This window comes from Eucyclogobius newberryi, unplaced genomic scaffold (assembly GCF_026437365.1).
Source record: "Eucyclogobius newberryi isolate DKJ021-1_F unplaced genomic scaffold, fEucNew1.0.hap1 SCAF_61, whole genome shotgun sequence".
Classification (NCBI taxonomy): Eukaryota; Metazoa; Chordata; class Actinopteri; order Gobiiformes; family Gobiidae; genus Eucyclogobius; species Eucyclogobius newberryi.
This window is the reverse complement of record NW_027316290.1, coordinates 126,564-140,060: the sequence shown is the minus strand read 5'-3', so window position 1 is coordinate 140,060 and position 13,497 is coordinate 126,564. Positions and strand designations below refer to the sequence as shown.

Here is a 13,497-nt window from a genome sequence, read left to right as displayed (position 1 = left end):
CAGAGGAGTCTGTGAAGCCCTCAGATGAGTCTGTGAGGCCCTCAGATGTGTATGTGAGGCCCTCAGATGAGTCTGTGAGGCCCTCAGATGTGTGTGTGAGGCCCTCAGATGAGTATGTGAGGCCCTCAGATGTGTATGTGAGGCCCTCAGAGGAGTCTGTGAGGCCCTCAGATGAGTCTGTGAGGCCCTCAGATGTGTATGTGAGGCCCTCAGATGTGTATGTGAGGCCCTCAGAGGAGTCTGTGAGGCCCTCAGATGAGTCTGTGAGGCCCTCAGCTGAGTCTGTGAGGCCCTCATATGTGTATGTGAGGCCCTCAGATGAGTCTGTGAGGCCCTCAGATGTGTATGTGAGGCCCTCAGAGGAGTCTGTGAGGCCCTCAGATGAGTCTGTGAGGCCCTCAGATGAGTATGTGAGGCCCTCAGATGAGTCTGTGAGGCCCTCAGAGGAGTCTGTGAGGCCCTCAGAGGAGTCTGTGAGGCCCTCAGATGAGTCTGTGAGGCCCTCAGATGAGTCTGTGAGGCCCTCAGATGTGTATGTGAGGCCCTCAGAGGAGTCTGTGAGGCCCTCAGAGGTGTATGTGAGGCCCTCAGAGGAGTCTGTGAGGCCCTCAGATGAGTCTGTGAGGCCCTCAGATGTGTATGTGAGGCCCTCAGATGAGTCTGTGAGGCCCTCAGATGAGTATGTGAGGCCCTCAGATGAGTCTGTGAGGCCCTCAGATGTGTATGTGAGGCCCTCAGATGAGTATGTGAGGCCCTCAGATGTGTATGTGAGGCCCTCAGAGGAGTCTGTGAGGCCCTCAGATGAGTCTGTGAGGCCCTCAGATGTGTATATGAGGCCCTCAGATGTGTATGTGAGGCCCTCAGAGGAGTCTGTGAGGCCCTCAGATGTGTATGTGAGGCCCTCAGATGAGTCTGTGAGGCCCTCATATGTGTATGTGAGGCCCTCAGATGAGTCTGTGAGGCCCTCAGATGTGTATGTGAGGCCCTCAGAGGAGTCTGTGAGGCCCTCAGATGAGTCTGTTAGGCCCTCAGAGGAGTCTGTGAGGCCCTCAGATGAGTCTGTGAGGCCCTCAGATGTGTATGTGAGGCCCTCAGAGGAGTCTGTGAGGCCCTCAGATGTGTATGTGAGGCCCTCAGATGGGTCTGTGAGGCCCTCAGATGAGTCTGTGAGGCCCTCAGATGAGTCTGTGAGGCCCTCAGATGTGTATGTGAGGCCCTCAGATGAGTCTGTGAGGCCCTCAGATGAGTCTGTGAGGCCCTCAGAGGAGTCTGTGAGGCCCTCAGATGAGTCTGTGAGGCCCTCAGATGAGTATGTGAGGCCCTCAGATGAGTATGTGAGGCCCTCAGATGTGTATGTGAGGCCCTCAGGAGTCTGTGAGGCCCTCAGAGGAGTCTGTGAGGCCCTCAGAGGTGTATGTGAGGCCCTCAGAAGAGTCTGTGAGGCCCTCAGATGAGTCTGTGAGGCCCTCAGATGTGTATGTGAGGCCCTCAGATGAGTCTGTGAGGCCCTCAGATGTGTATGTGAGGCCCTCAGATGAGTATGTGAGGCCCTCAGAGGAGTCTGTGAGGCCCTCAGATGAGTCTGTGAGGCCCTCAGATGTGTATGTGAGGCCCTCAGATGTGTATGTGAGGCCCTCAGAGGAGTCTGTGAGGCCCTCAGATGAGTCTGTGAGGCCCTCATATGTGTATGTGAGGCCCTCAGATGAGTCTGTGAGGCCCTCAGATGTGTATGTGAGGCCCTCAGAGGAGTCTGTGAGGCCCTCAGATGAGTCTGTGAGGCCCTCAGATGAGTATGTGAGGCCCTCAGATGAGTCTGTGAGGCCCTCAGAGGAGTCTGTGAGGCCCTCAGATGAGTCTGTGAGGCCCTCAGATGTGTATGTGAGGCCCTCAGATGTGTATGTGAGGCCCTCAGAGGAGTCTGTGAGGCCCTCAGATGAGTCTGTGAGGCCCTCAGATGAGTATGTGAGGCCCTCAGATGAGTCTGTGAGGCCCTCAGAGGAGTCTGTGAGGCCCTCAGATGAGTCTGTGAGGCCCTCAGATGTGTATGTGAGGCCCTCAGATGTGTATGTGAGGCCCTCAGAGGAGTCTGTGAGGCCCTCAGATGTGTATGTGAGGCCCTCAGATGAGTCTGTGAGGCCCTCAGATGAGTCTGTGAGGCCCTCAGATGAGTCTGTGAGGCCCTCAGATGTGTATGTGAGGCCCTCAGATGTGTATGTGAGGCCCTCAGAGGAGTCTGTGAGGCCCTCAGATGAGTCTGTGAGGCCCTCAGATGAGTATGTGAGGCCCTCAGCAGGCAACAGCGGGTCCCAAAGAGAGGCATTTGAACTGTGACTGGAGGTGAATGATTTCTTTTCATCTGAGCCTTAAGAAACCTACGAGAGCTCCAGATCTTAGTCTACCCTTGGCCAGGACTTTAGCTGGACCCATCTCCAGATCTTAGAAGGGCTCCAGGGGCTCCAGGGTCTTTGTCTTGGTCAGCAGCTGAAGGATTTGACCTATGGTGCATGTTTTCAATTGATGGAGGAAACTCAACACAGAAATGCAAAGGTGGAGGAGTAAAGCTACTGTTGGAGGAACTGACTAATGGTGGAATGTCAGGTTTTTCATTCAAAAGTTTAGTTTAGTTTGTTTTGTTTTTTATCAGAGAAAATGGACATAAATCATTGACTTACACAATAAAGAAATGATGCTTGTTATGACAAAACTGCATGTTTTCAACTGCAGTCCCTGGACAGGTGGATGGCGCGCATGGCAATAAAATACAATAATGTACACATTTGAAGTCATTCATTTAGTAAAACAAGACAGACACTGAAGCCAATATCAATAATGACGGGATTTAGGGACTTAGACAAAAAAATCCAGGTTGAATGCCAAAAAAAAACCTGTTGGAGGTTTTCATATTCTAGATTGTGACAATGTCATATCTCTAGATGAGAATTTTCCTATTGATAACAAAAAGTCATTCTGGGATGATGTCCGCCGAGCTCAGTCAGGTCTTTTGGGTCAAAGCCTTCGGACTTCCGTCTATATTAAGAGTTCACCAGGGGAAATATGACATTTTTGCGTGAGAGCAGAGATATAATAGATATAATGAGTCTGTCAGGCTGACCACACCCAAAGAAGTAACATTAACTGATGAGTGACACATTACTAAGGCCATTCTAAAGATGGCTCACAGTTTGTCTTAAGACAAAATGAATGTTGTTGGAGTAAGACTAAACACAATCATTATTTTCATTCTTCTACACCAAAATATCAAGAAACAAACAAGAAATATTACATTATTTTCTGGATAATTAGTTTACCTGCAAAGAAAAATAAAAACATGGCATTCAGGACCTGGTCCTGAACCCTCTCTCTCTCACAGCGGCTCCAGACCTGGTCCTGAACCCTCTCTCTCTCACAGCGGCTCCAGACCTGGTCCTGAACCCTCTCTCTCTCACACAGCGGCTCCAGACCTGGTCCTGAACCCTCTCTCTCTCTCACAGCGGCTCCAGACCTGGTCCTGAACCCTCTCTCTCTCTCACAGCGGCTCCAGACCTGGTCCTGAACCCTCTCTCTCTCTCACAGCGGCTCCAGACCTGGTCCTGAACCCTCTCTCTCTCTCACAGCGGCTCCAGACCTGGTCCTGAACCCTCTCTCTCTCACACAGCGGCTCCAGACCTGGTCCTGAACCCTCTCTCTCTCTCACAGCGGCTCCAGACCTGGTCCTGAACCCTCTCTCTCTCTCACAGCGGCTCCAGACCTGGTCCTGAACCCTCTCTCTCTCACAGCGGCTCCAGACCTGGTCCTGAACCCTCTCTCTCTCACACAGCGGCTCCAGACCTGGTCCTGAACCCTCTCTCTCTCTCACAGCGGCTCCAGACCTGGTCCTGAACCCTCTCTCTCTCTCACAGCGGCTCCAGACCTGGTCCTGAACCCTCTCTCTCTCACAGCGGCTCCAGACCTGGTCCTGAACCCTCTCTCTCTCACACAGCGGCTCCAGACCTGGTCCTGAACCCTCTCTCTCTCTCACAGCGGCTCCAGACCTGGTCCTGAACCCTCTCTCTCTCTCACAGCGGCTCCAGACCTGGTCCTGAACCCTCTCTCTCTCACACAGCGGCTCCAGACCTGGTCCTGAACCCTCTCTCTCTCACACAGCGGCTCCAGACCTGGTCCTGAACCCTCTCTCTCTCACACAGCGGCTCCAGACCTGGTCCCGAACCCTCTCTCTCTCACAGCGGCTCCAGACCTGGTCCTGAACCCTCTCTCTCTCTCACAGCGGCTCCAGACCTGGTCCTGAACCCTCTCTCTCTCACACAGCGGCTCCAGACCTGGTCCTGAACCCTCTCTCTCTCTCACAGCTGCTCCAGACCTGGTCCTGAACCCTTTCTCTCTCTCACAGCGGCTCCAGACCTGGTCCTGAACCCTCTCTCTCTCTCACAGCGGCTCCAGACCTGGTCCTGAACCCTCTCTCTCTCTCACAGCGGCTCCAGACCTGGTCCTGAACCCTCTCTCTCTCACAGCGGCTCCAGACCTGGTCCTGAACCCTCTCTCTCTCACACAGCGGCTCCAGACCTGGTCCTGAACCCTCTCTCTCTCACACAGCGGCTCCAGACCTGATCCTGAACCCTCTCTCTCTCACACAGCGGCTCCAGACCTGGTCCTGAACCCTCTCTCTCTCTCACAGCGGCTCCAGACCTGGTCCTGAACCCTCTCTCTCTCTCACAGCGGCTCCAGACCTGGTCCTGAACCCTCTCTCTCTCACACAGCGGCTCCAGACCTGGTCCTGAACCCTCTCTCTCTCTCACAGCGGCTCCAGACCTGGTCCTGAACCCTCTCTCTCTCTCACAGCGGCTCCAGACCTGGTCCTGAACCCTCTCTCTCTCACACAGCGGCTCCAGACCTGGTCCTGAACCCTCTCTCTCTCTCACAGCGGCTCCAGACCTGGTCCTGAACCCTCTCTCTCTCACAGCGGCTCCAGACCTGGTCCTGAACCCTCTTTCTCTCACACAGCGGCTCCAGACCTGGTCCTGAACCCTCTCTCTCTCTCACAGCGGCTCCAGACCTGGTCCTGAACCTTCTCTCTCTCACACAGCGGCTCCAGACCTGGTCCTGAACCCTCTCTCTCTCTCACAGCGGCTCCAGACCTGGTCCTGAACCCTCTCTCTCTCTCACAGCGGCTCCAGACCTGGTCCTGAACCCTCTCTCTCTCACACAGCGGCTCCAGACCTGGTCCTGAACCCTCTCTCTCTCTCAGAGCTGCTCCAGACCTGGTCCTGAACCCTTTCTCTCTCTCACAGCGGCTCCAGACCTGGTCCTGAACCCTCTCTCTCTCTCACAGCGGCTCCAGACCTGGTCCTGAACCCTCTCTCTCTCTCACAGCGGCTCCAGACCTGGTCCTGAACCCTCTCTCTCTCACAGCGGCTCCAGACCTGGTCCTGAACCCTCTCTCTCTCACACAGCGGCTCCAGACCTGGTCCTGAACCCTCTCTCTCTCACAGCGGCTCCAGACCTGGTCCTGAACCCTCTCTCTCTCTCACAGCGGCTCCAGACCTGGTCCTGAACCCTCTCTCTCTCACAGCGGCTCCAGACCTGGTCCTGAACCCTCTCTCTCTCACACAGCGGCTCCAGACCTGGTCCTGAACCCTCTCTCTCTCTCTCACAGCGGCTCCAGACCTGGTCCTGAACCCTCTCTCTCTCACACAGCGGCTCCAGACCTGGTCCTGAACCCTCTCTCTCTCTCACAGCGGCTCCAGACCTGGTCCTGAACCCTCTCTCTCTCACACAGCGGCTCCAGACCTGGTCCTGAACCCTCTCTCTCTCTCACAGCGGCTCCAGACCTGGTCCTGAACCCTCTCTCTCTCACAGCGGCTCCAGACCTGGTCCTGAACCCTCTCTCTCTCACACAGCGGCTCCAGACCTGGTCCTGAACCCTCTCTCTCTCTCACAGCGGCTCCAGACCTGGTCCTGAACCCCCTCTCTCTCTCACAGCGGCTCCAGACCTGGTCCTGAACCCTCTCTCTCTCTCACAGCGGCTCCAGACCTGGTCCTGAACCCTCTCTCTCTCACACAGCGGCTCCAGACCTGGTCCTGAACCCTCTCTCTCTCTCACAGCGGCTCCAGACCTGGTCCTGAACCCTTTCTCTCTCTCACAGCGGCTCCAGACCTGGTCCTGAACCCTCTCTCTCTCACACAGCGGCTCCAGACCTGGTCCTGAACCCTCTCTCTCTCTCACAGCGGCTCCAGACCTGGTCCTGAACCCTCTCTCTCTCACACAGCGGCTCCAGACCTGGTCCTGAACCCTCTCTCTCTCACAGCGGCTCCAGACCTGGTCCTGAACCCTCTCTCTCTCTCACAGCGGCTCCAGACCTGGTCCTGAACCCTCTCTCTCTCACACAGCGGCTCCAGACCTGGTCCTGAACCCTCTCTCTCTCACACAGCGGCTCCAGACCTGGTCCTGAACCCTCTCTCTCTCACACAGTGGCTCCAGACCTGGTCCTGAACCCTCTCTCTCTCTCACAGCGGCTCCAGACCTGGTCCTGAACCCTCTCTCTCTCACAGCGGCTCCAGACCTGGTCCTGAACCCTCTCTCTCTCACACAGCGGCTCCAGACCTGGTCCTGAACCCTCTCTCTCACAGCGGCTCCAGACCTGGTCCTGAACCTTCTCTCTCTCACACAGCGGCTCCAGACCTGGTCCTGAACCCTCTCTCTCTCACACAGCGGCTCCAGACCTGGTCCTGAACCCTCTCTCTCTCTCTCACAGCTGCTCCAGACCTGGTCCTGAACCCTTTCTCTCTCTCACAGCGGCTCCAGACCTGGTCCTGAACCCTCTCTCTCTCTCACAGCGGCTCCAGACCTGGTCCTGAACCCTCTCTCTCTCTCACAGCGGCTCCAGACCTGGTCCTGAACCCTCTCTCTCTCACAGCGGCTCCAGACCTGGTCCTGAACCCTCTCTCTCTCACACAGCGGCTCCAGACCTGGTCCTGAACCCTCTCTCTCTCTCACAGCGGCTCCAGACCTGGTCCTGAACCCTCTCTCTCTCTCACAGCGGCTCCAGACCTGGTCCTGAACCCTCTCTCTCTCACAGCGGCTCCAGACCTGGTCCTGAACCCTCTCTCTCTCACACAGCGGCTCCAGACCTGGTCCTGAACCCTCTCTCTCTCTCACAGCGGCTCCAGACCTGGTCCTGAACCCTCTCTCTCTCACAGCGGCTCCAGACCTGGTCCTGAACCCTCTCTCTCTCACACAGCGGCTCCAGACCTGGTCCCGAACCCTCTCTCTCTCACAGCGGCTCCAGACCTGGTCCTGAACCCTCTCTCTCTCTCACAGCGGCTCCAGACCTGGTCCTGAACCCTCTCTCTCTCACACAGCGGCTCCAGACCTGGTCCTGAACCCTCTCTCTCTCTCACAGCTGCTCCAGACCTGGTCCTGAACCCTTTCTCTCTCTCACAGCGGCTCCAGACCTGGTCCTGAACCCTCTCTCTCTCTCACAGCGGCTCCAGACCTGGTCCTGAACCCTCTCTCTCTCTCACAGCGGCTCCAGACCTGGTCCTGAACCCTCTCTCTCTCACAGCGGCTCCAGACCTGGTCCTGAACCCTCTCTCTCTCACACAGCGGCTCCAGACCTGGTCCTGAACCCTCTCTCTCTCACACAGCGGCTCCAGACCTGATCCTGAACCCTCTCTCTCTCACACAGCGGCTCCAGACCTGGTCCTGAACCCTCTCTCTCTCTCACAGCGGCTCCAGACCTGGTCCTGAACCCTCTCTCTCTCTCACAGCGGCTCCAGACCTGGTCCTGAACCCTCTCTCTCTCACACAGCGGCTCCAGACCTGGTCCTGAACCCTCTCTCTCTCTCACAGCGGCTCCAGACCTGGTCCTGAACCCTCTCTCTCTCTCACAGCGGCTCCAGACCTGGTCCTGAACCCTCTCTCTCTCACACAGCGGCTCCAGACCTGGTCCTGAACCCTCTCTCTCTCTCACAGCGGCTCCAGACCTGGTCCTGAACCCTCTCTCTCTCACAGCGGCTCCAGACCTGGTCCTGAACCCTCTTTCTCTCACACAGCGGCTCCAGACCTGGTCCTGAACCCTCTCTCTCTCTCACAGCGGCTCCAGACCTGGTCCTGAACCTTCTCTCTCTCACACAGCGGCTCCAGACCTGGTCCTGAACCCTCTCTCTCTCTCACAGCGGCTCCAGACCTGGTCCTGAACCCTCTCTCTCTCTCACAGCGGCTCCAGACCTGGTCCTGAACCCTCTCTCTCTCACACAGCGGCTCCAGACCTGGTCCTGAACCCTCTCTCTCTCTCAGAGCTGCTCCAGACCTGGTCCTGAACCCTTTCTCTCTCTCACAGCGGCTCCAGACCTGGTCCTGAACCCTCTCTCTCTCTCACAGCGGCTCCAGACCTGGTCCTGAACCCTCTCTCTCTCTCACAGCGGCTCCAGACCTGGTCCTGAACCCTCTCTCTCTCACAGCGGCTCCAGACCTGGTCCTGAACCCTCTCTCTCTCACACAGCGGCTCCAGACCTGGTCCTGAACCCTCTCTCTCTCACAGCGGCTCCAGACCTGGTCCTGAACCCTCTCTCTCTCTCACAGCGGCTCCAGACCTGGTCCTGAACCCTCTCTCTCTCACAGCGGCTCCAGACCTGGTCCTGAACCCTCTCTCTCTCACACAGCGGCTCCAGACCTGGTCCTGAACCCTCTCTCTCTCTCTCACAGCGGCTCCAGACCTGGTCCTGAACCCTCTCTCTCTCACACAGCGGCTCCAGACCTGGTCCTGAACCCTCTCTCTCTCTCACAGCGGCTCCAGACCTGGTCCTGAACCCTCTCTCTCTCACACAGCGGCTCCAGACCTGGTCCTGAACCCTCTCTCTCTCTCACAGCGGCTCCAGACCTGGTCCTGAACCCTCTCTCTCTCACAGCGGCTCCAGACCTGGTCCTGAACCCTCTCTCTCTCACACAGCGGCTCCAGACCTGGTCCTGAACCCTCTCTCTCTCTCACAGCGGCTCCAGACCTGGTCCTGAACCCCCTCTCTCTCTCACAGCGGCTCCAGACCTGGTCCTGAACCCTCTCTCTCTCTCACAGCGGCTCCAGACCTGGTCCTGAACCCTCTCTCTCTCACACAGCGGCTCCAGACCTGGTCCTGAACCCTCTCTCTCTCTCACAGCGGCTCCAGACCTGGTCCTGAACCCTTTCTCTCTCTCACAGCGGCTCCAGACCTGGTCCTGAACCCTCTCTCTCTCACACAGCGGCTCCAGACCTGGTCCTGAACCCTCTCTCTCTCACACAGCGGCTCCAGACCTGGTCCTGAACCCTCTCTCTCTCTCACAGCGGCTCCAGACCTGGTCCTGAACCCTCTCTCTCTCACACAGCGGCTCCAGACCTGGTCCTGAACCCTCTCTCTCTCACAGCGGCTCCAGACCTGGTCCTGAACCCTCTCTCTCTCTCACAGCGGCTCCAGACCTGGTCCTGAACCCTCTCTCTCTCACACAGCGGCTCCAGACCTGGTCCTGAACCCTCTCTCTCTCACACAGCGGCTCCAGACCTGGTCCTGAACCCTCTCTCTCTCACACAGCGGCTCCAGACCTGGTCCTGAACCCTCTCTCTCTCTCACAGCGGCTCCAGACCTGGTCCTGAACCCTCTCTCTCTCACAGCGGCTCCAGACCTGGTCCTGAACCCTCTCTCTCTCACACAGCGGCTCCAGACCTGGTCCTGAACCCTCTCTCTCTCTCACAGCGGCTCCAGACCTGGTCCTGAACCTTCTCTCTCTCACACAGCGGCTCCAGACCTGGTCCTGAACCCTCTCTCTCTCACACAGCGGCTCCAGACCTGGTCCTGAACCCTCTCTCTCTCTCTCACAGCTGCTCCAGACCTGGTCCTGAACCCTTTCTCTCTCTCACAGCGGCTCCAGACCTGGTCCTGAACCCTCTCTCTCTCTCACAGCGGCTCCAGACCTGGTCCTGAACCCTCTCTCTCTCTCACAGCGGCTCCAGACCTGGTCCTGAACCCTCTCTCTCTCACAGCGGCTCCAGACCTGGTCCTGAACCCTCTCTCTCTCACACAGCGGCTCCAGACCTGGTCCTGAACCCTCTCTCTCTCTCACAGCGGCTCCAGACCTGGTCCTGAACCCTCTCTCTCTCTCACAGCGGCTCCAGACCTGGTCCTGAACCCTCTCTCTCTCACACAGCGGCTCCAGACCTGGTCCTGAACCCTCTCTCTCTCACAGCGGCTCCAGACCTGGTCCTGAACCCTCTATCTCTCACACAGCGGCTCCAGACCTGGTCCTGAACCCTCTCTCTCTCACACAGCGGCTCCAGACCTGGTCCTGAACCCTCTCTCTCTCACACAGTGGCTCCAGACCTGGTCCTGAACCCTCTCTCTCTCACAGCGGCTCCAGACCTGGTCCTGAACCCTCTCTCTCTCACAGCGGCTCCAGACCTGGTCCTGAACCCTCTATCTCTCACACAGCGGCTCCAGACCTGGTCCTGAACCCTCTCTCTCTCACACAGCGGCTCCAGACCTGGTCCTGAACCCTCTCTCTATCTCACAGCACAGATCCCAGATTTAAAGTCTAGACAACAAAAGGTATAAAGATGTTTTTGTTTTTTTTACCAGATTGTGACAGAAAATCCCATGAAAAGCTTTGATATGTTGAAAGAACCCTTTGACTTAGAGACACAGGACTTTTATAGTTTTTTACAAATAAGGAGTTATTACAACCAAGACATTAAACAAAGCAACGACCGCCGTAATTCTTTGAAATATTTCTTAACGCTTATAAATTGGAGCCTCCAAGAGATATGGTATCAAAATGATATAAATCTATTAATGATTGAGGCAGAAACTCTGCTAATTATATTAAAGTAAATGGTATAATTTTAGTGTAATTTTAATTTGACTGACAAAGAAAGGGGGAAATATATTCTCAGGGGAGAACCACAAAATCTCATGTCTGGAGGGAATGTCCATTATTCATAAAGGACACGCAGACTGTTTGAGAAACTGTGGAACCAAGAGGCAAACCATTAGCACAAAAAATGGATGACACAAACCTCACCAACGATCAAGGACTAGACTGATATAGTAAAAGACATTAGACAAATGAAAAACATGACACAATGGACTTAATTTGGAAATGGACAAATTTGACAGACTTTGGACTAAGAGGAACTCTTGTTTTGGTGTTTTGTCAACTTTAAAAAACATTGGCAACATGAAACAATCAGAATCTGCACATCATCCAATTCCTCCTTTTTAAGCTATAATATAACCTCTTCTTAAAAAACAGGACTGGACAAAGCATTAGCAATATGACAGTGAACAAGTAAATTGTACCACAGACCTGTTGTCCAGGTTAGATGTTCTTATTTGTGTGTCATATCAATGCATCATAATCCATGCAGTGTGGGATTATTTACCGTGGCATGTCTCGCAGTGTTTTTCCAAACTGTGGGTCGGACGCTAAATTCAGGCTGTTTTCTTTGCCCTGATGAGCCTCAGACACTCGGATGGCTATGGTCTCCAGAGCACCTGCACACACAGTCCAACAGGGAATAACACAGATGTAGAGAGTCTGCACAGTCCAACAGGGAATAACACAGATGTAGAGAGTCTGCACAGTCCAACAGGGAATAACACAGATGTAGAGAGTCTGCACAGTCCAACAGGGAATAACACAGATGTAGAGAGTCTGCACAGTCCAACAGGGAATAACACAGATGTAGAGAGTCTGCACAGTCCAACAGGGAATAACACAGATGTAGAGAGTCTGCACACACCAACAGGGAATAACACAGATGTAGAGAGTCTGCACAGTCCAACAGGGAATAACACAGATGTAGAGAGTCTGCACAGTCCAACAGGGAATAACACAGATGTAGAGAGTCTGCACACACCAACAGGGAATAACACAGATGTAGAGAGTCTGCACAGTCCAACAGGGAATAACACAGATGTAGAGAGTCTGCACAGTCCAACAGGGAATAACACAGATGTAGAGAGTCTGCACAGTCCAACAGGAAATAACACAGATGTAGAGAGTCTGCACAGTCCAACAGGGAATAACACAGATGTAGAGAGTCTGCACACAGTCCAACAGGGAATAACACAGATGTAGAGAGTCTGCACAGTCCAACAGGGAATAACACAGATGTAGAGAGTCTGCACACACCAACAGGGAATAACACAGATGTAGAGAGTCTGCACACAGTCCAACAGGGAATAACACAGATGTAGAGAGTCTGCACAGTCCAACAGGGAATAACACAGATGTAGAGAGTCTGCACACACCAACAGGGAATAACACAGATGTAGAGAGTCTGCACACAGTCCAACAGGGAATAACACAGATGTAGAGAGTCTGCACAGTCCAACAGGGAATAACACAGATGTAGAGAGTCTGCACACACCAACAGGGAATAACACAGATGTAGAGAGTCTGCACAGTCCAACAGGGAATAAAACAGATGTAGAGTGTCTGCACAGTCCAACAGGGAATAAAACAGATGTAGAGTGTCTGCACAGTCCAACAGGGAATAACACAGATGTAGAGAGTCTGCACAGTCCAACAGGGAATAACACAGATGTAGAGAGTCTGCACAGTCCAACAGGGAATAAAACAGATGTAGAGAGTCTGCACAGTCCAACAGGGAATAACACAGATGTAGAGAGTCTGCACAGTCCAACAGGGAATAACACAGATGTAGAGAGTCTGCACAGTCCAACAGGGAATAACACAGATGTAGAGAGTCTGCACAGTCCAACAGGGAATAACACAGATGTAGAGAGTCTGCACACACCAACAGGGAATAACACAGATGTAGAGAGTCTGCACAGTCCAACAGGGAATAACACAGATGTAGAGAGTCTGCACACAGTCCAACAGGGAATAACACAGATGTAGAGAGTCTGCACAGTCCAACAGGGAATAACACAGATGTAGAGAGTCTGCACAGTCCAACAGGGAATAAAACAGATGTAGAGTGTCTGCACAGTCCAACAGGGAATAAAACAGATGTAGAGTGTCTGCACAGTCCAACAGGGAATAACACAGATGTAGAGAGTCTGCACAGTCCAACAGGGAATAACACAGATGTAGAGAGTCTGCACAGTCCAACAGGGGATAAAACAGATGTAGAGAGTCTGCACAGTCCAACAGGGAATAACACAGATGTAGAGAGTCTGCACACACCAACAGGGAATAACACAGATGTAGAGAGTCTGCACAGTCCAACAGGGAATAACACAGATGTAGAGAGTCTGCACAGTCCAACAGGGAATAACACAGATGTAGAGAGTCTGCACACAGTCCAACAGGGAATAACACAGATGTAGAGAGTCTGCACAGTCCAACAGGGAATAACACAGATGTAGAGAGTCTGCACAGTCCAACAGGGAATAACACAGATGTAGAGAGTCTGCACACACCAACAGGGAATAACACAGATGTAGAGAGTCTGCACAGTCCAACAGGGAATAACACAGATGTAGAGAGTCTGCACAGTCCAACAGGGA

The 13,497-nt window shown here is 54.3% G+C and overlaps 1 protein-coding gene across 1 annotated transcript in view; it reads right to left on the bottom strand.

Moving 5' to 3' along the window:
• slco4a1 (solute carrier organic anion transporter family, member 4A1) overlaps window positions 1-13,497 on the bottom strand; it is a 36,439-nt gene that overhangs the window by 19,423 nt on the left and 3,519 nt on the right. Inside the window, exon 4 of the mRNA XM_072434273.1 lies at window positions 11,403-11,514. Coding sequence (XP_072290374.1) covers window positions 11,403-11,514 — 112 coding nt within the window. The remainder of the gene's footprint in view (window positions 1-11,402; window positions 11,515-13,497) is intronic.